Below are 27,345 nucleotides of genomic sequence, written 5' to 3'. Positions count from 1 at the left end.
CTGGGAGGTGCTTGATTTGGGGAGCCTATCCCTCAGTCCTGGCCTCCGTGGGGAGCAGGGTGCTAGAGCTCCCCTCTTACCCCTACCACCAAGACCAATTCTGAGCTTCTCTAACAAGAACGTCTTTGAAGTCTTTCTCACACACACAAGGCTGACAAATTCACCCACAGAGCTGCTAATGTGATCAGTCTAATACATTAATTGGTTGACTTCTTAGCTGAATTAAGAGCAAAACAAAGAGAGGGGCGGTGGAGAGAAGGGGGGAAAAGAAAACATCTGGTTATATTTAATCTATATTTAATGATTCCGCATAAGCAGTGTCTGTAATTTGTAACTTGCTGGAAAGCCAGTCATTAGAAAATGTCAGTTCAATTTTTTACAAGGTTTGAGACTTAACCAGGGCAGTTGCCATTAATAGCAAACTCTATTAGATCTGTATGTGGGAAATACTCATTAGGCCAGCGGGTGATAAATCAGACAACGCAGGATCGGAGAGTTACTCCTCGGGCTGCTTAGGTCCTAATTTAAACCTGGCCTATCTGTATTGATGGCAAGGTCTCCTATGTTTAATAAGTAAACCTTGACATGTCAGATTATGATTAAACTATCCTAGGAGGGCTGCAAGCAAATGAAACTGTCACATATGTTTCCCAGGGGCCCAAACTTCTCATGACCTCACAGCATCATGAAGTAAACTTTCTATTCATACATATTAACGGCCCACACACTTGCAAAAATAGCCCAGCTCAGCGGTGATTATTCATCAAAAGAATGGGTTCCCCTGGGGGGTAGTGAGCTTTTGGTCAATGGAAGTATTTAAGCAGAGTCGACATGAGATTCTTGCATAGATGACCTTGAAGTTGCTTTTAGCTGTAAATTTAACTTATCCTAAGATCCCTTCATGAGTTAGAGTGCAAATTCTGTAACCTTGTGTTCAAACCTGTTCTGAGGCCCCAGACTAACTTCTCAGCCCCCTTTCCCACCCCCAGCCACTGCATCCTTCAGCCGTTCCCTCTGTCCATGCCTCTGTGCTTTGCCCTACCTGTTTTTCCTCTAATGTCTTTCAGAATGTCTCTGCCTTTCAAGCTAATGCCCAGTTGAAGCCCTGTGTGGTTCATGGAGCCTTGCCCCAAATCCACACTACCTTGGCCTAAGTAAGCCAGGGATAGTAATAAGCAAAGGTGTGTGCTAGACCCAACTACTTCCTTCTCACTGTTGGTTAAATATTAAGGAATTTTCTAAATAACATTAAACCATTGGTACCTTGAAATCACCCATGGTAGGAATATTTATAACATAGAAATCTATAAATGTTACAAATCAGAGTTTTTCCCCACAAAGAGCCAGTTTAGCAGCACACCAAAGCAAATAAACTTTTCTTCCTTTTCAACTCTTGTTGAGTGGTAGTGGTTGCCTGGAGTTGGTGTTGTGAAGGGTTCTGAGGTTGAGACAGGAAAGTGCATGGTGAGGGATCAGGAATGTTGGCCTGAGTGTGAGGCAGAAGGGTTGGGAAGATACCGTCTCCAGCCAAAGCAAGAACTGTCTCCTCTGCACTTCTGCAGCGTTCTCTGACTTTACCACTTGGTACTCAGCACAAAGCACTTGGTGCCATTTTTGATGTGGATCTCTTCTATAATTATTTCATTTTTTATCCCTTTAGCATGGGCGTTGGAGTCAGGATTTGTTTCTGCCACTTACTAGCTGTGAGACCATAGACAAGTCATTTAACTTCTCTAAGCCTGTTCTATTAATTGTATAATGGCTTTGTCTCATGCCATATAGTGCTCAATTCTTAGAAAGGTAGGCCAAAGCTCTGAAGAGGGAAGGAGCTGCCTCCACAAACAGAGCAAGATGAGAATCTCCAGAACCCTCCTTCCTGCCACTTCCCTTCCAGGAACCCTCACCTCCCTGCCCCACACCTTCCCTCTGGAGATAGTACCTTGGTTGCAGAGGGCTCCAGAGAATCCTGGGAGGCACTCACAGACACCACTGACATGGTGGCAGGGCCCACTGCTATGCACGCAGAGGGGGCATGGCTGGGCGCAGCTGTGGCCATAGAAACCCGGGGGACAGACTGAGGGTGAAGGAAAAATGGTGGTCAACAGCCCAAGGGGCCCCAGCCAGCCTAGCCACCCGTCTTTGTCCCACATAGTGATGGAGGGAGGCTCCTCAAACATATGGGGAGATCCTCCCCATACCTTGGAGGGCCCATCCCTTTCTGCAGAGAGGAGCTATGGTCTGGACTCCACTGAGGAGCTGGACTGGGCCCTGAACTTGGGGACAGAGCAGCTAGTGCAGGGAGAGAAGGAATGAGAGCGAGGGAAGAAATGGGGGTTGACTCCAAGAGCCCAGCTTCTTTCAGGCCAGGACTAGTTCCAGTTGGAAGGGCTGGGGAGCATGAGCTGTCTGAGGTCTTCGGGGTGGGGTGGGGGGCTCAGCCTTACTTCTTTGGCATGAGGGTCCTCGGAAGCCAGGGGCGCACTCGCAGCTCCCGTCTTCTGGGGAGCAGGAGCCACCATTCTCGCAGCTGCAGGAGACAGAGCAGTTGGGTCCCCAGCGACCAGGTGGACATGTGCTGTCACAGCGGATGCCTGTGGGCCAGAGGCAGACTTGAGTCAGTGGTAAGGGGTGAGGGTAGAGGGAAGAATGGAAGACTTCCAGGAAGAGGTGATGTCTAAGCAGAGTCCTAAAAGACAAGGAGGAATTGACCAGGCAAAGGAAATTGTATGTGTAAAGAGCAGGAGTCAGGAGAGAGGTTAATGTCTTGAAAGAAATTAAAAATAGCACAGTGTGGCTGAACCACAAAGTACAAAATGGAGTATAGCAAGAGATGAGATTGTGGGAATAAGACAGGACCAGATCATGCAGGACCTCCTTGGTTTTTTACATCTTAGCTGGCATCCAAGAATGGGCCTGGAAGAAACCGGCCATGGGGCAAGTAAGTGCCCTTATGGGGGGCTGCACCAGCTGGGGTGAGCTACATGCTCACCCATGTTAGCCCAGGAGCCACTGGTCCTTGCTGGGTCCCAGCCAACCAACCTGGGGGCAGGGGCTCAGAGAGTAGGTGGGGTCTTTTCAGATTCTTTTGACCACAGTCCTCAATGCAATATGTATTTTCTATCATATGTGCACACATACCTATAATAGAAAGCAATGCTTTGCAGAGTCACATTTATTGCCACTGTGTGTGAGGTACTCTGATGTTTTCTCAGCACTATGATGTATTCTATTTTATTTTTTAAAATGCTAGTTGTAACCCAACAAATTGATTTAATGACCCTCTACTTGACAAACAGAGGCCTATGGGAATGGACGGAATTTCTTAATAAGATAGAGGAGCAAGGTCTATATAGTCTTTTTGAGCTTCAGTGAAGGGAATATATGTTGGGGTGATTACAGCCTGAAGGCTAAGAAGGAATTTTAAAAGGCCTCAGGCTGGATGCCTCAGCTCTGGGGTGGGGTTTCCTCTCAGGCAGAAAGCCTTCCAGTCTGACATGCATTAGGTGAATGGAACGTGCAGGCCTGGGAGACTGGCTTGGCTTTGGAAGGTGAATATCAGAGGCTCAGAGAGGGGCAGAATTAGTTTAAAAATCAGGTGTGCCTTGTTATAAGGACAGGGATTATGAGAAAGAGAAAGAGGGAGAAAGACACTCAGGCCTGGTGAACAGAGCCAGCTCTAGCAGTGGAAGGAGAGCAGGGGGACCAATTTAGAGGCAGGCTGGAATTGTACAAGCCCACCTGGGCTGGAAGGGGAAGGGGAGAGGGAGGGGTGGAGGATGGAGGGGGATGTAAGAGGCTTTACACACTCTCAGTACTTCAGTCCAGCCCATGTCCACGCTCCCTCCTTATGCCTCCCTCCCTATAACGTCTCAGTTTTGCAGGTGGGGGCTTCAGGTGCCATTCTCTGGGAAATGGTGGGTGGGGTGGGGTGGGGGCCTTCTCTCCAGGGAATGGGATCTTTTCCCAGTGAGAATCTGGCAGCCATTTTTGCCATATTTTATCCATTGATGGGGGTCTGTCCCAGTGGAGTTTCAGGTACCCAAGAAATGAACCCTGCAGAGTCATCACGGATTGAATGAACGGAGCCTGGGGAAGGGGAAGCCATGAAGGTGTTCAAAGTTGTGGATACATCTTCAAGTTTCCCTTTTTCAAGACACATCAAAAGCCATGATCTGACCTAAGGACTTCTTTTGCCCATGGTTTTTAAAACCCCAGGATTCAGACAGCAGTCAGAGGCACACTGCTGTTCGCTGGGAGGCACTCTGGACTGAGGCAGAGCTTCACTCTCTGACAGGAGCCTCCCACGCTACCTGCACACTAAACGCTCTTTGCAGGCTGACCAAGGTGCATGTGTCACACAGAGAAGCCGCTTACTTAAACTACATGTAGATATTATTATGATTCATAAAACACAAAGTATGCAAAAACACCACTGGATTCATGGCAGCTTGTTGCTATTGTCTTTTCCCCAATCAATGGCTACTGAAAATATAGTTACTTTCATTTGTAGATCCTCAAAGTGTTTTCACGTCAAAAAGGGGTCCTCTTTCTTAGAAATTGACAGCCACGGGTGTGTGGTGTTTGTGCTCAGATTGTAGGTGGCTGCAAAGTCCCACTGGGTTCTAGGATTTGGCAATTATTATATTCTGGTCCTGGTTTTATGGGAGTGGGCCTCCTGTTTGAGGTTCTGATATGTCCTAAGAGCTCCCTAAAATTTAAGACATTGGGATCTAAGTGGAGAGGAGGGTTAAGGGTTTCCCCTTGTATGGAGTGCACAGTTCTAGAAGGGACTTATTGGTGTGATCAAGGGGGCCGGTCTTGGTCTAGTGGGAGGCTCCCTAGTTACAGCTTCTGAAGAAGCTTCACCAGTTACCTTCTTTGGGCCCCAGTTTTCCCTACAGTTGAATAGGGATAATAATCCCCCTTAGAGATTCCTCCCCCTTTTACCTTTGGGAATCCCCTTGCTTTATTATTCAGGACTGTGCCCCCCATCTTTATTGGTGGGTAAAGCTAGGCTAAGAATTCATACATTGTGATCTCTAGTTCATGCCATGAGGCCAGCAACCATTCAGCATCCCACATCCTTCAGGTTCTGCTTAGGGCCCTCCTTCTTCAGGAAGCCTTCCTGGATGTCCATCCAGGGATTCAAACATCTATTTGATAATTAGTGGCATTCAGTTTTGTCCCTACTAATGAGTACCTGAATGTTTCATACATATGAGTCCTGTCCCCCTGCTGGCAATTTGAAGACAGGGACCACAGCTTAGACACTTCTGACCTTGCTTGCCAGGCACTCCTCATGGATGGGGATACTGTCTCAGTCACCTCTGCATCTCTGGTGCCCAGGACAGTGTTTGGCACACAGCAGATGCTCAGGACTGTTGCTGTTGTTGAATTTTGCCATTTACTGCTGAGTCTGGCAGAGTAATGGGCACAAGGTAGCTGTCAAATTAAGATTTGGTATTTGCTTGAGTCAATAAATACTAATTGAATAAATAAGCAGCTTCCCCGTAAAATGGAATCCTGCATCTCTAAGCCTATTGGTGCTAATGTCCTGAGATGTTGTGCAACTCCCTTTCCTAATCTGTAGCATGAGAAGGTTGGAGTAGATAATCTTCAAGGTCTCCTCCACTTCAAGAGGGACAAACCATATATGGTTATAGGCCAACTTTTTTCAATTTATTTCAATAAACATTTAATGAGCACCTACTATGTGCAGGGAAAGGTTTTAAGACATAAGTAAGACATGATGCCTGTCGTCAATAAGCCTGTGGCTTATGAGGGGAAGGGGGGGAATACACACAGCTTAGGGAAGACCCAAACCTGTGTCAAGCAATGTGCCAGGGGCTGGGAAGTTAGGTACAGATTTTCTTGCAGCAGGGGTGGTTGGGGAGGGCTCACTGAGTGGGAGGCCCAGGCCTGTACCTCCTCCCCATCCTTATCCCTCTTTGGCCCCCTTCTGTATGACAAACCTCTGCACATCAATCGCTTTTTTGAAGACTTCAGGACCACGTTTAGGGAAATTAGCTTTAGAATAGCAGAGACCTTGCTGAAAGGTTATCCATCAAAGACAGAATTTTTAAGCACCAGGTGTCATTAAAATCTTATCGGCACGCTCAAAATGAAGGCAATGAAAAATTAAAGTGGATTTCCACTTGGCTTCAGCTGAGAGTCTAGGGTACCAGTGACCAGGGTAAAGCTTTGTTCTGTACTGAGGAGCAGGAGCCAGCAGGGAAGGGGAAACCAGCCTGAAGATGCTACCAAGGAAACAATGTCCCTGTCCCTTGGCTGCTCAGAAACTTTCTGGTTATGGAGAACACAGGCTGTGCAGAAACCTCATATGAATTATTTATCTGAGAACCTAAACTGCCAGAAATGACCGTATTTCTTTTTCTTAGTTGCCCAACACCTTGGGACTGGCTAGCCAGTTCCTGTTTAAGCACCTCCTGTATTCATGATTTACATTTACTGAGCACTGACTATGTGCTGGGCAGTATTAGCACTTTATAGGTATTAACTCATTTAAACTTCAAAATGACCCTGAAGTTGTAAGGATTATAATTATCTGCATTTTATGGATGGAGAATTCAGGCCCTGAGAAGTTAAAGGACAAGTTCACAAACCCAGGCAGTCTGGCTCCAGTTCTGTGTTTTTAACCATTGCATTATCCATATCTCAGTGTGTGGCAGGCAGTGAATACAGTGGTGAACAAGGCAGGTGCCTCCATAGAGCTGATGGTCAAGAAAGAAAGGCAGATAGTAAACAAATAGTTACTCAAGTTGGAGTTCAGTGACAATTGTGTACAAGAGGCATAGTGTAGAGTATCAGGAGAATTAATGAAAGCAGGCTCTTTAGTCTTGGCCAGGTGTGTGGGGGTGGGGGTGGGGGGTGGGGAATAGAAGAAATAATCTCTAAGTTGAAATCTGGTGGATGAGGAGTTATCAGGTGAAGAGGAGGGAGAGCCATCCAGGTAGAGGAAAAGGCACATATAAAGGCCTGCAGTTAGGAAGGTGGTTGTCTCCCTGAAGAAGTAAACTTTGGCCCTGGTGGCTAGAGTGTAAAGAGTGAGGGGGAGGGAGTTAGACAGGGCCAGATCATGAGGGCCCTGGGCCATGGTCATGGGAAGCCATTGAGGCATTCTGAGCTGAGATTGACATGAATGGATGTGGGTTTTGACAAGATTGTTCTGGCCACCATGTGCAGAATGGACACAGATGGGCAAGAGAGAAGGCCCGAGACCCACTAGGAGGCCAAGGCAGTGCCAGATGAGAGATAGTGCTTGGCAGGCCAGGTGGTGGCAGTGGGGTGGAGAGAAGTGGATGGATCTACCTTGTATTTAGTGGGTAGGCTGCAACAGGGCAGATGTAGGGACCAGGATTCTGAGGCAGGGCTAAGGAGAAAGTTCCTTGTCCCCTTCTCCCCCATATTCTTAAAACAGATTGAGCACTTATACCCACCACTTGTTAGCCTTTAATTTTTTTTTTTTTTTAAAGATGACAGGTAAGGGGATCTCAACCCTTGACTTGGTGTTGTCAGCACCACGTTCACCCAGTGAGCTAACTGGCCATCCCCATATGGGATCCGAACCCGTGGCCTTAGTGTTACCAGCACTACACTCTCCCAAGTGAGCCACAGGCCGGCCCTAGCCTTTAATTTTTTACTGGTGTGTCTCTAGCCCCAGAACAGAGCCTGTACTAATTAATAGGTGTTAAATAAATATTTGTTTTCTTGAATTGAATGGAATGGAGAACTGAGGCTCAGAGCAGATAAAGGAAAAGGTGCACATTTAGGAAACAAGAAAGGTATTAAAGGAGAAAGAGAACAGTCAAGAGAAAAAGGACAATAACAAGAACCGAGTTTCACAGGCCCTGGGTAGTGGTGAGGCAGAGGGGGTTACCTGTCCATCCAGCCAGGCAGCAGCAGTAGCCTGTGACAGGATCACAGCCATTGGCATGGCTGCAGTCACAGTGTTCACTGCAGTTCAGCCCAAATGTGCCATCCTATGGAGAGGACAGGGAGAGAAAAATGATAAGACCTAGACTCCCAGAGTTTCACACACTTCCACTGGATCTTGATGACAAAACTGAACTACAGCTCCACAGGGATGCAGAGAGACTGGGGCTGGGGCACAGTGGGGACACTTTTTGTAACTGGAGATCAACAGGGCTGTAAGCCCCTCTAAAGAATTATTTAAAGCCCCTCCAAGAAATGATTTGGCTGCATGGGGGTATGGGGTTTGGAGGGAGGGAGATGATGGTTCTGCCCTACTTTTTTCTGTGGGCACAAGGTAGCTGCCAAATAAGGTCAAGTTGGGAGGGCTGAAATGATCATTAACTAAAATTATAAATGAAAATGCACTCTGCAAATTGTAACACATCCATCATGTGAGGAATGACTATGATTTATTCTTTGTCACTGGGGAAGCAGGTGGTAACCAACATTTGTTATGTGCTCATTAGGTATCAAGAGCTTTATATACCTCATTTCTCTTAATCCTCATAACAATTCTGTGAGATGGTTCCATTATATTCCCTCTCTAAAGATGAGAAACAGGATTAGAGAAGTGGAGTAACATGCTTGAGGTAACAGATAGAATGTGGCAAAGTCAGGATTTGAACTAAGGACCATAGGACTCCAAAGTGCATGCTCATTCAACAATATCACATCAGTTGGTTTAACTTATTTGTATCTTAGACTGAGATCCAGTGATTAAGTCTCCGTGGTTATTGCTGGATAGTGCTTGCCTCAGTGGCCCCATACTCTGATCACAAAATTATAGACTGTTGGAACCAGAAAGAAGTTTAGACTTCACCTATCAAAGAATGGCAACCCTGATGGATTATTAGGGGCTGTCCTGTAGCACTGTTGGGAAGGATTCTGAAGCTGCATTTGAACTCAGGTAAGAATGCCAGAGTTAATTAATAACGTTTACCAAGAGCAGCAAGGGGAAAGTATGTGGCCACATCTGCCGAGTATTTGCCATTTTATAGATGAGAAGGCTGAGACCCAAAGAAGGAAAGTGGCCACAGAGAGATTAGGACTAAGGCTGAGACTTGAATCCAAGTGTCCCACCACCTAGTACAGTGCTCTTCTCTGTGCACCCTGTGGACAAAATAACCCCAGGGGAAGGGCATGAGGGCATGCTGGGCCTACTCTGTCCCTCCTGCTTCTGCTCTTGCCTGCTCCCTCCACCCTAGGCACTCACCGCGCAGGGCAATTCACAGGTGTCTCCCAGCCAGCCAGGGGTGCAGGAGCAGGAGCCGTCCACGGGGCTGCAGGCCGCCCCATTGGCACAGGTGCAGCTCTCGTTGCAGTTCAGGCCCCACGTCCCACTGGGACATGGCAGGGTGCAGTCCAGGCCCTGCCACCCTGAGGGGAGGGAAAGGGGCTATCACTTCTCCATCCAGGCCCAGTGAGCTTTCTGCCAATCCCCGCCTGCTCTGCACACAGCATCCCACCCACACTACTGCTTCCCTGCTGGCTGGATTAGAACACTCATTCCACTTATTTTGAGTTAGCTCAGAAGTACAGCAGGGCTATTAGGGGAGCTGGGGCTAGAACCCAAGTCTTTTGCCTCCAGGTTCTCACTGCTTTTGCTGTAAGTGTATGATCTCACCTGGGACAGGAAACAGCTCAAGTGGGGAACAGTTTCTCTGCCCAGGGTGGAGTCAGGCAGCTTATCCCAGGGCCCCTTGTTTTCAGGACAGGCTGATTCTCCATTCTGCGGCTGGGTGTGGACTCTTTGCTCTCAGATCTATTTCTCCTCTTCCTCTGCTCTGTTCTGTGTCACAGGGGGCTGAGCCCTGCAGGCTGCATATCCCTGGCTCTCCCTCCTCTGGCTCCCAGTTTGGGCTTGCCCATGGGAGACCTGGCCCACAGACTAGAGGGAGGGAGCAGGAGAGAAGTTAGGTGTTGGGCCTCTGGTGGTGGCTGCATCTCCGTTCTCTAGCACTACTGCAGCCCCTGTCCATGTCCCAGCTCCCACCCGGTAGTCCTCACTCCCAGGCTCTGGGAATTCTACCTTCTCCTTTTGTCCCTCTGACCCTAGGAGTAGCAGTAGCTTCTCCTACCCACAGGTGTTAATGTCTGGGTTGCTCGCCTCCCCTGTGTGCTCTTAAGCTCTTCCAACACCATTGTTACTGTCCCCTTATTACATTCCTGCTATTGAAGTTCCTGCCTTGGGTTTTCTTGACTGGAACCTGATTAATATAGGCTCCCTGAAACTGCATGTGGGTGGGTGGGGCAGGAGCAACCCCACCTGGCAGTCCACCTGGCAGTGTGCACATAAGCGAGGGGGTGGGTTTGGGAGAGAGGGCACATTACCTTCCTTGCAGGTGCAGGAGCCATCTACTGGGGAGCAGGTGCCACCATTGTTACAGCCACAGACAGATGAGCAGTTGGGGCCATAGGTCCCTGCTGCACAGGGAACTGCACAGACCTCTCCCTGGAAAGAGAGGGTGTGAATATTGGATGAGAGGTTGCCCCACACTGGGTGGCTGTGATAGGCAAGGTAATGGTCCCCACACAAAGATGTCCATGTCCTGATCCCCAGAACCTGGGAATACATTACCTTACATGGCAAAAGAGACTGCCAATGTGATAAAGGACGTTGAGATGGGGAGAATGTCTGTGATTATCCAAAAGTAGAAGATAGGTTAGAGACACAACACCATGAGAGGTCCTCCACCTGCCTGCATTGACTCTGAAGATGGAGGAAGAGGGCTATGAACCAAGGAACACAGCAGCCTCTAGAAGCTGGGGTCAACCAGCAAGAAAATGGAGACCTCAGTCCTACAACCACAGGAACTGAATTCTGCCAACAACCCAAATAAGCAGGAAACAGATTCTCCCCTAAGGCCTCCAGAAAGGAACACCTGCTGAAACCTTGATTTCATTCTAATGAAACTTATACCAGACTTCTGACTTACAAAATTGTAAGATAATAAATTTGTGTTGTTTTAAGCCACTAAATTTGTGGTAATTTGTTACAGCAGCAATGGAAAGCTACCACAGTAATCCTTACCAGTTGGGGGAAGGGTCTGGCCTCCAGACCACAACTCTAGGGCAGGCAAAGCCTGTATTAGGTCACTGCAGCACAGACTTTAAACCTTTGCCTCCCAATCTTATTTGATTCTCACCAACAGCTCCACGACATAAATAATAATAACTTATCCCCATTTGCCTGAACCTCAGAGAAGTTAAATATAAATAATAGTAACAGCTAATGATTGTTGAGTGCTTTCTCAATGTCATGCACCATGCAGATGTCACCTCATTTAATTCTCACAACACTTAGGAGATAGAGACCATTCTGACTTCATAGATAAAACAATTGTATGGAGAAGTTAGGTAATTCTGCAAAGATCACAGAGCTAAAAATAGTTGACCTCTATTTGAACCCAGGCTGGCTGCTTAACCATTATGTTACTGGGTGTCATAAACTGGCTGCCCTGGAAAGCATTCTCTGAGATGGAGATTCATGAGCACTTGAGAATAACCCTTATGAGGGGTAAGCGAAGAGGACTGGGCAGAGGAGAAGTTGAACTGAGGTACGGTTGTAACCACAGCCTCGCTGATCTGCTGGGAAGCTCTGGAACTGGGATCGCCCTCAGAGTGGTACAGGGGGAAGGGAGGGAGAGCCGTTCACCCCCATCAATCACTGGATGTCCACTGTCCCGGGGAAGGGGGCCTGATGCCCCAGGTGAGTTGGCCGTCTTTGACTGAGGACAGTTTCTACAGAGGAACTAGCTGGGAGCCAGTAATATTCTGGCAGCTGGAGAGGAACAAGTGCCTCAGTCCTGAAGAGTGACTCTGGGGGGCACACTGCATTGTCCACTATACCAGTGAGTGGGTATGCACCTAGCTCCAGTGAGTTCAGAGTGAGGCACAAGTTCCGGGGCAGGGGGACAGCAATGGGGACTTCAGAGGCATGGAGGGGTGGGAGCATTCAGTTAATCAGAGAAGGTGAGAGGAGTGGTGTGGACAAGAGTGCAGAGGGGCATGACAGCTGGGAAGGTTCTAGGGGTAGGTCAGAGAGTTTGTGTAGGGATGGGTGAAAGAGGTATTTAAAAGGGGGATTGGGAGCCTAGAACGGCAGGTAGAGAGTTAGGGCTTTCTTCCTGAGTCTCCCAGGACACGCTTTCCCCACTCAAGAACCCACTATGGGACTGTCTGCTGTGAAGCTTGTGGTCACTGGTTGTTGAATTCCCCCTGTCTCCCCCTAGGGGATGTCTCTAGCCAGCTTCTCAGGTCTTATACTAAGCTTACTGTGGGAATCCTGACACGGATGAGCTCAGGCCAGAAAACCAGAGGTTATCTTGGCCACACTAGCTATGTGACAGTGGATAGGTTACTACCCCTCTCTGAGCCACAGTTCCAGCATCTGTAAAATGACAGGATTGGAATAAAGGAGCTTACCTCTCAACTCTAAGGGTCCAGGCATCTGGCTTCACCCTCAGAGGGTGAAGGCCACAGAGAGGTGTGGGCCTTCAGCCAAGGGGAGGTTCCTCTCCAGCCCTTTTCTGCTCTGCCTCGCCTACCCAGGCTGTGTCAGGGAGGAGAAACTAGGGAGTGCAGAGTCCTTTCCTGTTCCCCCGTGGTTCCCACTCTTTCCCCCACCAGTCCTTGGCAGGCCGGACCAGCTGGAGTCTGTCAGCTTTCCATTAAAAAACTCTTAATTTCTCAAAGACTATAAATAGCCCATAAGAATATACTTGAGCTCTGGGGACCTTGGCCTGGGTGCAAATTGTAGGCACAGTATATGCCTTTCTCTGCATGCACTTGCTTTAAGAGAGAAGGGCTTTCTCTCCCAGTGTCCTCATTACTGTCCCCAACGCTGATCCCCTTGCGAGGCCTCAAGTCTCCTGTGGGTCCAGCTGTAGGTCTGCTGATGGGGCTCAGAGAGGACCCCTGCCTTATCCCTGATCCAGGGGACAAGATGCAAAGTGCCCCGATTGAAATATCTGCTCCCCAGAATGCTGCGTCAGTCAGGGCACCATTTTCTCCCAGAAAAGCCCATGCTTAAGTCTTTACAACATCCCTGGGAGGCCGCCAGGTTGAGAGTGCTTTCTGCTTCCCAGAGAAGAAAAGGGAAACTCAGAGAGGGGCAGTGACTTATCCAGGGCACCAAGGGGTGTTAGTTGCCACTGAAGCTGGAGGAGAAAGAACCAATCTTCCTTCCTGAGAGGCGGCAGAGCTGAGTGATCAGAAGATGGACTCTGGCACCATCCTGCTTCCACTAACTTATTCACTGAGTTACCTTGGGCAATTTACTAAACCCCTCTGAGCCTCAGTTCCTGCATCTGTAAAACAGGAGTAGTAATGTCCCTACCTCATAGAGTTGTTAAGATGATTAAATTAGTTATTTGTGAAGCAGTTAGAATAGTGTCTGGTGGGTAGAAAGCACTACAAAAGACAGTATTAGTGCAAAGACATAGCATCTCTTATGAAAAGAATACACAAAACCTTCTAAGGTTTAAGCAGAAGGAAGCTCTGGAGGAGAGATCCATTTCTCAATCAACAAATGCTGGGCCCTGTGCAGGAGAGAAGGCGGATGCTCACAGGGGCAGGAATCCTGACTTCATGCCTCTGGTTTACCCTCCTGTCACCTCTCTGCTCCCCTCCTCACAGCTGAAACAGGCTGGAACTGGTACCACCATGCACCAAGGGCATGGTCTTGGCGATGGAGTGAACACTTCCTGAGGGGCCACCATGTGCTCGGTGCTGTTCAAAACACTTCATTTGTTAGCTCCTAATAGCAAAAAGTCCAAATGGGGAAGTTCGTAACATACACAGTTCTACCCAGAAGGAATGCAGGCTTGGCACAGCTCACTTCAAGCACTCTCCTTCTCCCTCCTCACTGTCCTGGCCCCAGGGCTTGGTCTGAACACACCTACCTGGATCTAACACCTCAACAAACACAAGTACTAACAGTTCAAATTTCCTAACTTCTAGCCTCTGATCTCAGGGGCAGGCCTGGTCTGGGGTTGATTGACTGATCTTTGGTGATTGACATTCACAGCAAGTCAATAATCTTCAGCCTATCTTAGGTTGGCCTATCAGCTCTGCCTACCTCAGGACAGCCCCTGGTCCAAGGGTCTGGTGATGCCACCTTGATTTGGGGGACTACTAACAGGACTTAATCGTGATGGTCTGTATGGTGCCTGAGTCTATGTGGGTCAGTATTTATGTCTACACATGCTTAGGTTGTCAGTGTACACATGTGTACACTGTGTTCCACGTGTTTTTCCATCTGTGTAGATTTTTTTTTTTAAAGATGACCGGTAAGGGGATCTTAACCCTTGGCTTGGTGTTGTCAGCACCACACTCTCCCAAGTGAGCCAACTGGCCATCCCTATATAGGGATCCGAACCTGTGGCCTTGGTGTTATCAGCACCACACTCTCCCAAGTGAGCCACGGGCCGGCCCCCATCTGTGTAGATTTGAGTGTAAATTTGTGGCACCTTCCTCATCCTCTCCTCCTGGGTGTCTTCCCTGACACCCTTCCCCAGCCCACCAGCCCTGCTCTGGTAGGAATTAGGCACACACACAGCAACTGCCATCCTAGAACACTGGAGGTTGTGTCTGACTCGTGTGCCTGCCTCCTCCCCAGGGCTGTGAGCTTGGGGAGATGGAACTGATTTTATTCACGTCTAGATTCTCAGGGCTTCGGACCCTGCTGGTACATAATGGGCCCTCAATAATGTTGCTTAATTGGGATGAGATGTTTGTGTGTACCCACTGGCTTCCACTGCAGACAGAACCAGAAGGACTGGGCATTTTCCATATGCTTTCTCTCTCATGCCAGGCAATTCAACAAATGTTTGCTGAGTGGGGCCAACTCTGAGCCAGCCCTGCTGTGGATTCCAGAGGCACAGAGGAGCCTGGGACCCAGTCTCTGTCCTCTGGCAACTCCCAGGCAGTGTCCACACAGATATTTCATGCCTACCTCCAAATGTGTCTATTTGTCCACTTATTTGCTCTCTCCCTCAATGAATTACTAAAAGCATCATGAGAACAGGGATCTTATCTATCTGGGTTGCCCCAGTATCCCTAGCTCAGTCTCTGGCATGGAATATAGGAATTCTGTAAATAATGTTGAACAAATGAGTGAGGGGCCCTGGTAGGCTGGGTTCTATGGCTTTCATCACACACAGAAAGCAGAGTATTGTCTGATCTACAGATGCATCCCACGCTACCACACTGACTCTGAGCCTCCCCTGGGGGCCTCTGTGAAAATGAAAGCCAGGCCAGATCCTGGTCTGTGGTTCCACACCTCACTCCACTACCCCGTACCCAACTCTGCCCAGTCAGGCTGAGGGTGAGAAGCACAGTCAGAAAATTATCCCGTTGGCCTCTAGAGCATCCACTTAGGGAGACAAGACCATCCAGGCTGAATAGAATCTCAGAGATGATCAAAGGTCATCTATAGATGACCAAAGATCAAAGGTGATCACCTCTAGGTGATCAAAGGTAATTTCTTAGAGAACCAAAGTGGGCCCACGAGGTAGAGCTAGGACTTGCAGGTCAGTGCTCCCAGGGGACTGGCTGTGGGGGCTATATCTTATTCATCCCCCTGTCCCCAGCCCAGTGCCTGGCCCAAAGAAGCCCTGAGTTCCCTTCGGTTGATCGTTTTACACTCTAGAAAAGATGATGAGGAGAGCCAGGATTGTGAGCTCCGATCAGAGGCAAAGTTGGGGAGTTTGTATTAGGCATGTCATGTGCTTTGCATAGCCTAGTACTTCCACTATTCCTCCACTTAGGCCTGTCTCCTAAGGCCCTTTCTGGAGGCTTTTCCCCAGGATTGCCACCCAGAATTCCTAAACCTCTTACTGCTGGAAGGCAGATATTTTTTTTCTCATAGACTCATGTTAATGCTAGGTAATATAAAGGCCTTGGTTTCTTTATCAACCTTCTGCGGCTGTTGAAATCAGTCTTCCCAACTTTTCACCACTAAGGAAACTTTTTAGTATCACCCCGCTACAAAGCCCTCTAAATTTGAAAGACACTGCTATTACTCTGCACTGGTGTCCAAGGCCAGTCACATATCGGGTGTGATTTGGCCAGTGACCACAAGCCATGTGACTCTGGTGTCAACATCCTGTCCACCAGACCTAGAAATTTCTATGATGTCACCTACAACCAATCAGAGCTTCTAATGAGCACACGTTAACCTGGGATCCCCCATAGGATGAATTTAATTCTAATTAAAAGCAAAAGAAAAATCTTGCTGTTTTACTTAGCCTCATCACAGGTAATGTAGTATTTCCCATAGGTTTTGTGAAATGTTCAGAACTGATCTTGGCATCCTGCTACAGCCTTTGCAGGTGTCTAGTTGGGAAACACTGGCTGCAGTGTCTCTGAGGGACCTTTATCTCTGACTCTCTGAGCATCTTCTTGCCTAGAAAGGGGGGTCTTAACCCAAAGGAACAAGGAATGGTGGGAATGCAGGCCCAGGGATGGGGAGACCTCTTGGCCTCTGAGAATCACACCAATTGGGTGGCCACTTATTCTACTAATGCAGGGCCTGGTCCTGGTCAAACGCCCTCCTAATGATGGGGAGATTACCCATAAAGCCAGAGCTGGAAGGAACACTGGGAATCACCTGATCCAGCTGCCTTGTTTTACAGGTGAAGAAACTGAGGCTGAGAGAGGGAAGTGATTTGCAAAGCAGAGATGGGTTTGGAACTTGAATCTCCTGGCTCCCATGTCAATTGCAGGATGCAACTAGGTTAGCCTATGCTGTCTTTGTTCATATCCACAGTGTGCTCACCACCTGAGCACAGAGCAGGACATCCAGAGGACGTGGCCCTGATCTTCAGGAAGGACCACCCATTAAGGCCCAGATGCTCTGACTCTTTCTTAGAACCTGGAAGTTGATGCCTGGGTGTTTTTATATCCTCATCTATTGCCATCTCATCTCCCCAACCCACACCACCCAGCCCAGGAAAGGGAGCCTTCCACCTCCCACAGGGGCAAGACCCCGAGCTTCCGCAGGGGGTTATCTGCTAGTCCTGCTCAGCATCTTCACTGTGAAAAGAGGACAAATGTGAACTCTTCCTCCCATCAAAGGGCCTGTTAATTATAGATGCAGCACTGGCTATTAACATCTTGAACTTGATTTGAAAGAACTACTGGCAGAATGGAACCCTCCCAGCTGGTCCCGCTAAAGAGATGCAAATCTCTCCTTTGCCTTCCACCTGCCTCCCTGCTCAACGTGGCAGCACAGGCCCAGACCCCGGTGGGTAATGAGTTATATGTTCTATTAAATTTGTTTCAAATGTTGTTTATTGAATTTTCTCCCTTGCAATATGCTGCTTTGTAGTTTGGTCCTGTTTGGGAAAATTAATCAACAGCTGGGTTTCTCATGTTGATCATCCGTTTTCCTTGCAATGGGTAGGAGGTTAATGAGTATTTTTTTGGAGTAGAAGAAGGAAGATGGAAAGTGGTTGACTCTTCCTCACACAAAAGAGGGAAGCAGTTCAAGTTTGTCTCTGGGTCCCCTTAAGTATGTTCTGTGGGTAAATGGAATGGAACTGGGTCCTCCAGGTTCAGGCCAAGGTGGTATGTGCTTGTCAGCCTGTGGAAGCTCTGAGGACCAGAGAGGACTCTGGGACAGACCAGCAACCAGGAAGTCACCCTGGCCCAACTGTCCCTTTGTTGGAGGAGTAGGTGTATATGGTTCAGGCAAGAAAGGGCACTAGACCCCGGGGTCAGAGAACGCAGGTTTAAGTGAGGCAAAAGCAATGGCCCGAGGTGACTGGCCTCATTCATTCATCCATTCAGTCTATAAATGCTTATTGAGCATCTGTGATAGGCCAGGCATCGTGACAGGCTCTGGGCCTCACTCACCATTACACTAGACTAGACCATGTAGACTAGATGCGACCTCAGGTCCCTTTCAGGTCCCTTATTCTTCCCCCTCCCTCCCACTTCCAGAGCAGATTTCCTGTTACCTGCTCCTTTGCAGCACTTTCCACAATTGTAATGAAATAATCATTTAACAAATTCAGCTCTCAGTCATTAGACTATAAGTTCCATGAAGGTAAGGACTGGGTTGGTTTTATTCAATCCTGTGGCCCTGGCCCCTAGCACAGTGCCTCACCTATAGTCTGTGCTCAGCATACATATGTTGAACTAATTCAGACATTTGGAAAATGTTTCTTAAATGCTAGTATGCACCAGATATTGTGCTAGGCCAGGGGATACACAGTGAGTGGAACAGAGCTTGTCCCTACTATCTAGTGGCTAGAGGGGGTGGGGCACAAGTTGAGGCTGTGGCATGGGAGGGGCACAGGCTAGTCCCCTCTGTACTTCCAGATGTTCTTCAGGCAGCTTTTAGTTGCTTCCTGGATCTCCTGGTTGCTCCTGTTCCCCTCTCCCCCCTGCTTTTCCTGGAGTTTCGGGGCCACCAATGGGGGCTGCTTTTGGTGTCCCATGTCATGTCAATGCTAGCAGCACACACGTGTAGTATGCTTTACTGTTTACAAATCCCCTTGCTAGGCAAGTGCCTGCTCCTTGCCAAGGAGAATGCCAGCCCTGGACTGCTGCATCCCCCCACCCACCCTTCTCAGTTACTCCCCACTCCCAGCTCTGAGGGCTGGAACAGCAGAACTCTCAGGAGGGGAGCCTCATTTGTGAATTTCCAGGGAGAAAGAGTGAAATGTGGCCCACAAGGAAAAGATAGAACAGCTTGACCAAACACCAGCCACGGCGGCCTCTCCAATGCAGAGCAAACCTCACTGGACCTAATTAGTGTGTCACAGATAAAGGAGCAACTGACAGCAGATGCATGTTGGTGAAAAGAAACTCTGCATAAGGCATGAGGAGCAGAGAGCCAGAGGGATGAGAGGAAGAGAGGGATGGAGGCCACTTGTCACATCCATCCCCCATCTCTGCCTCCCTGTGCCGAGGGGGGAATGCCCAGGGCCTATGGGGCTGAGTCATTCTGTCTGGCTTCCATGCTGGGGGGAAAAGAAGAGATGAAGATTGGGACTGGAAGTCCCTGGAACATTCACTCTCACCTATGTCTGTCCAAAATGAATAGGCTGTCAGTGACCTGACGCTGCTCTATATAGTTGTGCGGGGTGTACACTGCACAACTCTAGAGGTGCTACTCACATGACAGTCATTGTAGATTTGTGTCTATATTACGTCAGTTTTTTGGCAGGTGTCATTAGAATGTCTTGAGAAAGGTGAATGTTTTTCCAATTTGCACAAATGTGCTATATGGCTCTGATCTATCAAGAGGCCTCTCTGCAGGTGCACAGACACATTCCAATAGTTCCCAGACAGTGAGACATTGTAGGGAGACCCAAGAGACAGTGCGTATGGTCAAAGAAGGACATTTGGGGTCAAGTTCAGGCCATGCCACTTACTGGGGACTCAGCTGCAGTTCTGATAAAACAAAGTTTCTTTTCTCCTCTGCACTGATGCCCTTGTCTTTCCTACCTGTAGCCCTTCTCTAACCCTTTCTTGAGAGGCTCCACTGAGTTTGGAGAAGGCATTTCTGGCTAATATGGGCTTATTGAACAAACTCTTGAGAGTTACTTGTATCTTATTAGGAAACACCCAGAATCAAAAATCCCTGGAACCGTGTGCAGGGTATATTCATAATGGACAGGCCTTGGAGGGGGTGAGGAGCAGGTGGGGGCAGGACTCTGGTCCTCACCACTGACCACGCCCCTTCGCCTCCCCGCACAGGGCTGACTCGTTGGCTTAGGACAGACTGACCCATCCCTAGTGCTGTCCCATCCCTACTGTGGAGACAGGAGGAAGGAAACAGATCTTTCACCACCTGTGCCAGGCACTTCTTTGTGTCTTATCTCCTTTTGTTCTATAACAGCCCTGCAGGGAGGGAATTACCTGCCTAGAGACAGAACCATCGTAGAAAGAAGCCAAACCAAGGCTGGAGGGGTCAGCTAGTCCCAAGTCATACCTTGGGAAAGGGGCTGACTGATTCCAAAGCCTGAACTCTCTACCTTTGACTGCAGATGGAGTGATGGGGACCCAAATGTCCTGAGCACCTGCAATGTACCAGGTGCCCGTCACATGAAATTTCATAATCTTCTTTCTTACCTGTTTGTTGTTAAATGTATGTTGGTGGTTGAGGTAGCAATGACTAAAAGGGACTTACAGTGGGAATTCTCAGGGGCCATTTGTATCTTATGTTAGGAGGCCCCTGAAGTCCAAAAGGTTATAAGACTCTAAGGAATAAAGCTAAGGTGATGAAATAACAGGCAGTGGGAGTGAGAGCTAGTAATAAGAGTGCATATCCTCTGAAAGAGGTAAAGCTGGTTACAGTGATGAAGATGATCATCATGATGATGGTGCTGGTGCTGATGATGACCAGGATGCTATCAGCGTCCTGCATCCAGGCAGGCCTCAGCCCTTAGTTAAAAGGAAGGTGCTTCCTATGCCAGCTTCAGTTCCCTGCTCCTGGCCTCCTCTCCCTCTCCCTGCTGCCACAGGGGTAAGCCCTTCCCAGAGCTCTTCCTGAGGGACTAGGGGTGGGGATGGTTCCAGCAATGGAGGATCAGGGCATCTCCTGCAGGCCTCTGGGCCTTGCTCCCTCTGAGAAAAGAACGAGGCTTCCTTGCAAAAGCTGGGCCTGAATCTTCAGGGGTTTCTGGACAAACGCTTACAGCCTATGGCCCTAATCACTCTGTTAGGTTTCATGATTTCCTTAGTGGTTAATGGAAAAAAAACCTTGGCATTTTTAAGTGCCAAAAAACACTGCCTCTAAACTTCTAGGAAAGCCTATGTTGAGTATTGGGGGAGGTCTTTCTTTCTGAACATTTAGAGGAGTATGTAAGTGGACTGTGGAGGGGGCAGGGGAACAAGATGAGACTATAGCATGGGAGGGGTGCGGGCGGCTGCCCCGCTACTTGCAGATTTTCTGCAGGCTGTTTTTGGCAAGCCTGTGTGTGTGTGTGCAAGCAGTGGTATATATTCCTGATGTATGTTATGTGACTAATATGAGAGTACTGCAAAAAGTCCATGGAAAGATTTGCATTATCTTTCAATTCCATTTTCCACAAACTTTTTGAAGTACCCTCGTGCATGTGGTCCCTACATGTACTACATGAGCTAGGTGTGTGTGCTTTGCATGTGTTGAAGAGCAGGTAGGGATAGGAGTTAGGTCTGCCATCCCAGTGTACTGGTTTAGATGATAGCTTATAGGGTCACCCCATTCATGGTCCATGTAGTGTGTGAGTTTGGCATGTTTTGAGTGTTCTGTACCAGTGGTGTGACAGCTATGAAGTGAGTTTAGCATCTGCACATCACACATGTGGACTGATCCTGGCCATAAAGCCCCAAGGGTGACATGATCATGGTGGTTCTGAGCATGGTGTGCATGGTCTGGCCCAGCTGGGTTCATGTTGTGGGGCTGGATCTATAGGGTGTGTGTGCACGCATACTTTAGTGTCAGAGCCCAGCTTCCCTGGAGACAGGGCTGTGTAGTGTGGACTCAGGGCAGTGGCCTGCACAGTCAGGGTCTGACAATAGTGACAGTGACATGTCCCAGGTGGGAACCAGACTGTAGGGACAGAGGGTCCTGCAGAGGCTGATAAAGGGTGTTAATGAGGACCCAAATGACATGTGGCACCTTCACAATTTAGGGGATGCTTCTAAACTAAATGTGAGTTAATTCCACGAACATTTACTGACATCCTCTGTGTGGGCACTGTGCCAGACCTGGGATCGGCTAGAGGTTGGAAGGGTAGAAGGGTGAGGAAAAGGGTAGGGACACAGGGATGAGTCATATAGATCTGTCCCCCCTGGAGCTTTCTGTTTAGTAGAGGGGACAGAAACATTAACAACTGCCACCAGAGTGGGCAGGCCACTGTACTACAGAAAGGTTCCATCCCAATGGGAAAAAAACAAGAAGGCTTTACAAGCAGGTGGCAACTAAGCTGAGCCTGGACAGGGGCACGGGCAGGATGTGGCCCAGGGAGATGGAAAGAAAGCAAGGGCATTCCAGGGAAGGGACAGATTGAACAAAGGTGTGGAGGTGGGGGGTCTCCAGGGTAAGGCAGTTTGGATTTGCTGGAGTGTGGAGGTGGGTGAGGTAGGGTGGGGGGGGGGGTAGTGATGAGGGGCAGCAGTGGAAGCCTGGAGGTCAGATCAGGCCCATCCAGGATGGCCTTGAGTGCCAGGCCTCACACTTTGCCCGGAAAATAGGTGGGTCCCTAAGAGCAAGTGAGTGACTTAGTGTTCCAGCCTGTTTTAGGAACCCCGTCCCCTCAAGGCAGGCATCTGGGCCACTCACCTCTGGCTGAGAGGGGCTGAGAGTACAGACTCAGACAAATCCAATCACTTATCAATTGTGGAATCATTAAAAAAACAATTATAGACCGAATGCAAAAAAGCACAGAAGTTAAACCTGAGAGGTTTTTACTGGGGAACAAAAAAGGAGTGGGGGTGGGGAAGGCTGCCTCCACTGTCCACACTGTCCTCCCTCCCATGCCCAACTCCTGTGAACATCAGGTCTTTATAAAGCTGGTTTCCTCTGGAGGCTTCTCAGCCTTGTTCTCACAGTGTTTCACCTCAGGGAACATAGGCCTGGAACTGCCTCAGTCTGGGGTCAGGGGAAGGGGGCACAGGTTTGATGGGAGCTCAGGTCAGACCTCCTTGCAGGACAGGACAGGGGTGGCTTCCAGCCTGGGGCAGACCTGGCCTCTGAGAGAGATACGGCAGGAGGGGAGCTTCCTGGGAAGCAGTGAGAGCCTGGGGAGGGGCTCAGCCCTGGGCTTGGAGACTGGAGGAGGCTGGGGAGGGCTGAGATGCTCCAGAGACTTGAAAAATCTGGCAGAGCCTGTTTCCTCATTTACAAAGTGGTGGAAGTGACATCTAACGTCAGAGGTCAGTGAGAGCACACGAGATGATGGCTGTGAAAGCATGTTGTATTGGAAGAACTGTGGTGCAGATGGCATCTAGGTGGTGACTGGCTGCTACATGGACGCCACCACCTGGGAAACTGACACCTCCCCTGAGCTACCTGATGGATGCCTGATTTCCCCCATTGTTTGGCAGTCACTTCCAGATTGAGCTCTGTGACTGCAGCATTCCTGTGTCCCTTAATCTACGTGTGGCCATGGTTAAGACTTTGTCCTGTTGGGGGGCAGCAAGGATCACTCCAGTTTTGCCCACAGAAGAGGCAGTTCACAGAGAAGTGGTAGAAGGCAGTGCAAGCCCCTGGGCTCTAGAACCTAACTATTGGGTCAAATCACTAGGCTCTAGTGCTTATAGGACTTTGTGCAAGTTGGTAACCTCTTTGTGTCTCAGTTTCCCTATTTGCAAAATGGGGATTAAAATTCAAGGGTAGTCATGAAGATTAAATAAGTTAATATAAATGATGCTCTTAGAATAGTGTCTGGCCCAGAATTAGTGCTGTGGATGTTTTGGGCATTTTTACTATTACACATGGCCCAGTAAGAGCCTAGGCCCCCTGCAGGTGTAGGAAAAGAGGCTATAATGTACCTGCTCTGTGCCAAACACTTCCATAGCGCTTGCCCGTTTCACCCTCACAACCATCTTGCAAGATTCATCCGTGTGAGAGGTGAGCAAAGTGGGGCTCAAGGCTGAGCCTGCCCTACGCCACCCAGCTGGTGAGGGGCGGGGCTGACATCCACACCCAGGTTTCCCTGACTCAAAGTCTATGCTCTGCCCACTCTGCCAAACAGCCTCCACTGAAGACATGTGGGGAGCGATGGGATCCAGCATCTGTTAAGCACCTACTGCATGCTGGGTTTTTCTACTGTGACATCACTGTCTTCCTACACAATGAATGGAGGTCAAATACAGCACCGTTTTGCCACACCCCTGCTCCAGACTGCAGCGGCCCCCTCTTCTGCTGAATTAAGCACACATCCCTATTCTGGCAAGCAGGGCCTGGCCCGCTCTGCTCTCCCTCTTTTCCTTCCATCCCCTACATCCCTGCCTATATGGACTATCTGTGCCTGATGGCCAGGGAGCCCTTGCCCAGCTTCCCTGGGCCTGTCTCAGGGAATTAAATCCCCCCTCCTTAAGAATTTTAGGAGAGGAGAGAAAAAATGTTTTTAGTGTTTTTGGGAGAGAACTTTTAAATAGGGTTTTTTGTTTTGCTTTGTTTATTGCATTTACCTCTATTGTTAGTTCTCTTATTAGTCCCACCTTGGGATAATTTATTCATGACCTTTTTCTGCAATAGCTTTCATTTTCCACACATAATCACATCTTCTGGCAGGAATCCCTTCCCCTCCTGGGGTTGATAATTACTCTTGCAGATGGGATTATTGGTGCTAATGACTAAGGGGAGAGATGGCTGGGGAGGGGCCAGGCTGGGTGGGGTGCGGTGTTGGAGCTTGAGGGTGGGGGTAGCAGGATCAGAGGGTTCTTCTTTGTTCTAGACATGCAGACTTGGTGGGGGGATTGGAGTCTGTGGCCCACTAGGTGCCCACACCCTGGTGCTTCTACCAGTCCTCCCCAGTATCTTGTCTCATCTGAGCTTTATACCAGTCCCCCGGGAGACAGGGGGTCAGGGTTTGCATCCCCATTTACAGAAGATGAAGTTAAGGCACAGAGTGAAGTGACTTCAGCCATGTAAACCTAGTAGGGTTGGAGGCCAGATCTGACTCCCTGGCTGGTTCTCTCCTCAGCATTGACCTCACCTTCCTGTCCTCGGGGGAGCCTGGCCTTGAGACCATAAGCCCTGGCTTCAAGGCCCAGCTTGATGTCCTCACAGGTCATGTCATCTTGGACAAGATTCGTAAATACTCTGAACTTCAGTTTCCTCATCTGTGAAATATAGCAACAATACCTGCCTTGTTTTCCTCACAGGAGAGCAGAGAGGACTAACAAGCTCCTGTGTGAGAGGGCTGGGTAAACTGTAAAGTGCTGCCCTGAGGCTGAGATCCAGCCTACCTCTCAGAAAAGGTAAAGGGTGGGAGGCCACGTAGGCTCTAGCTGAGAAATGAGGTTGCTGGGTGCTGTGGATTGAATGTCCCCCCCCAAAGCTCATTGAAACTTAATCCCCACTGAGACAGTGTTAAGGGTAGGAAATCCTATTATAGTAATTGAAAGATGGGGCCTGAAAGAGGTGATTAGACTGTGAAGACTGCCCTTGTGAATGAATCGATCCATTCATGGAGTAATAGCTGTGGTTCTGATGGCTTTAAAAGGGGAGCAAGTGAGAAGCTTAGCTCTTTCTTGCTTAGCCATTCCCTTGCCATGTGGCACCGTGCATTGCTATAGAGTCACTGCCCAGAACAAGTCCCTCACCAGATGTGTTCCCTGGACTTTGGACTTCCCAGCCTCTGAAACTGTAAGAAAGAAATATTGTTTCTTTACAAATTACCCAGTTTCAGGTATTTCTGTAATAAGCAACAGAGACAGACTGATACACTAGGGTTGTCCCTTTTCCTAAGAAAAGGACTGAGAGAGTCTCAAGCTGGTTATTTAGCTGTATATCTATAGCCCTCTCCTCTCCAGCCAGTTTTGGTTTGTGGCTAAAAGTGCGGGTTCTGGGTTCAGACAGCTATAGGCTCAGCTCCTGGTGGCCACTTACCAACTAGGGAAGGTTATTTCACTTCTCTGAGCCTCAGTCTCCTCATCTGCAAAGTGAGAAACATAACAGCCCGTAACTACAGGGGTGTTGTGAGGATTAAACAAAATGTATGTAGGGTAGAGTGCCTGGCCCGGGGCCCATGGCAGTTATCAGTATTCTAACTGTGAGCCATCATCACCCTGACTCACTTATTCACTTTCTCCAGATCTTTCGGGGAGTGCTGTAGATTAGATGCCCCCCCCAACCTCATTGAGGCTTAATCCCCACTGTTAACTGTTGAGGGTGGGAAATCCTATTATGGTAATCGAAAGGTGAGGACTTGAAGAGGTGATTAGATTGCAGGACCATGCTATAGTGAATGGATTAATAATGGTGGCATGGGCATGGTTTGGAGGGCTATAAAAAGAGAGTGAGTAGGGAGGTTGGTCTCTCTGCTCTCTCTGCTCCACCATTTTTGCAATGTGATACTCTGCTGTCACCCTCAGCCTCACCACCACCAACATCCTCACCAGATGTGTCTCCTGGACTTTGGACTTACAGCCTCTGAAACTGTGAGCAATAAATTTCATTTTCTTTATAAATCACCCAGTTCTGTGTCATTTGTTGTTAGCAACAGAAACGGACTAATACAGGGAGGCTCCTCTGACTTGTGGCCCTGACCTCACCCTCAGGAACTGGTGAGATCAGACCCAGCCCCTGGGCTCTCACCGGAACAGGGAGCCAATAGAAGCTCCATCTACGCTAGAGACTTGAACAAAAAGAAAATTGGGTATACTTAAAGCATGGATACCTCAGACCTGCCACAACAGTTTCTTCCTCTTCTTTAGGTTGAGACCAAAGCCCTGGCTCTGAACCCGGTAATGAGGGCACTGATAAGGACATCAGGAGCATGACAGAAAGAAGGTGATCTAAGAAGGGGAACATTTATTTTTTACAGCAGAAGAGTCAGCAGTTTTTCCTAATAAAGCCACAAACTGTGGGGTCCTGAGGGGGAAGGCTGAACTCACCTTGGTGACATAAAACCAGTTTTCCCTACTTTGTTCTGTGGATTAATTGCCAACATGATTTAATCCCCTGGCATCCACCCCTCCCTTCCCTCCCCCACCCACCTTGGCCATCCCTCCCTGCCCAGGGAAAAATCAGTAGGTGTCTGCTCTGGGAACACAAACTCATGAGTTAGAGGTAAAGGTGGAAAGAGCGTTGGACTGGGAGTTATGGCACCTGCATTCTATCCCAGCTGTGCCATAATTTGCTGTGACCTAAGAAGTTATTTTCTCTCTCTGATTTCAGTTTCTTCTTCTGTAAAATGAGAGGGTGCACTAGGGAAGGGCTGAGCATTCTTCCAACTCTACCATTATGAACAGTAATTTCTGTTTTATGGTGTTACACACTGCATCTCATTCACTGTGCCTGCCAACCCCGAAGTGCTGGCAGTATTAACCCATTTTACAGATGGGAAACTGGGGCTCAAAGAGGCTGAGTGCAGTGCCTAAGGTCACACAGCTACTGAGCGACACACGGCATTCCAACCCAGGACTATCTGACCCCAAAGTCCATGCCCTTTTGCCTGCGGTATGTCTTCTCTGCACAACCACGTAATGAACCCTGACAAACATTTACTGAGCATTTGCTACATGCTAGGTTTTGTTCTAAGCACTGTACATATTTTATCTAATTCAATCCTAAGAATAACACTATAACATAGTATCATTATTTACCTTTTTTTATAGATGAAAAACCAAGGCTTGAGGGGCTTAAGTAACTCCACCAGGGCCACACAGCAGGCAATGGCAGAGCTG

The 27,345-nt window shown here is 48.7% G+C and overlaps 1 protein-coding gene across 6 annotated transcripts in view; it reads right to left on the bottom strand.

The window, feature by feature from the left end:
- Positions 1-27,345, bottom strand: part of MEGF11 (multiple EGF like domains 11) — a 227,730-nt gene that overhangs the window by 22,020 nt on the left and 178,365 nt on the right. For 5 of the 6 annotated variants that reach the window (XM_063092192.1, XM_063092190.1, XM_063092191.1 and 2 more), the window contains exons 8-12: positions 10,324-10,444; positions 9,206-9,369; positions 7,898-8,000; positions 2,445-2,591; positions 1,940-2,074 (exon numbers count right to left, since the gene is read on the bottom strand). In XM_063092192.1, coding sequence (XP_062948262.1) covers positions 1,940-2,074; positions 2,445-2,591; positions 7,898-8,000; positions 9,206-9,369; positions 10,324-10,444 — 670 coding nt within the window. Of the gene's footprint in view, positions 1-1,648; positions 1,702-1,939; positions 2,075-2,444; positions 2,592-7,897; positions 8,001-9,205; positions 9,370-10,323; positions 10,445-27,345 lie in introns of those variants that run through there. The other variant, XM_063092195.1, reaches the window with a different exon arrangement.

The sequence above is a fragment of the Cynocephalus volans genome, chromosome 3, assembly GCF_027409185.1.
Source record: "Cynocephalus volans isolate mCynVol1 chromosome 3, mCynVol1.pri, whole genome shotgun sequence".
NCBI lineage: Eukaryota > Metazoa > Chordata > Mammalia > Dermoptera > Cynocephalidae > Cynocephalus > Cynocephalus volans.
The sequence above is the reverse complement of the archived record's forward strand: the minus strand, read 5'-3'. Positions and strand labels throughout refer to the sequence as shown.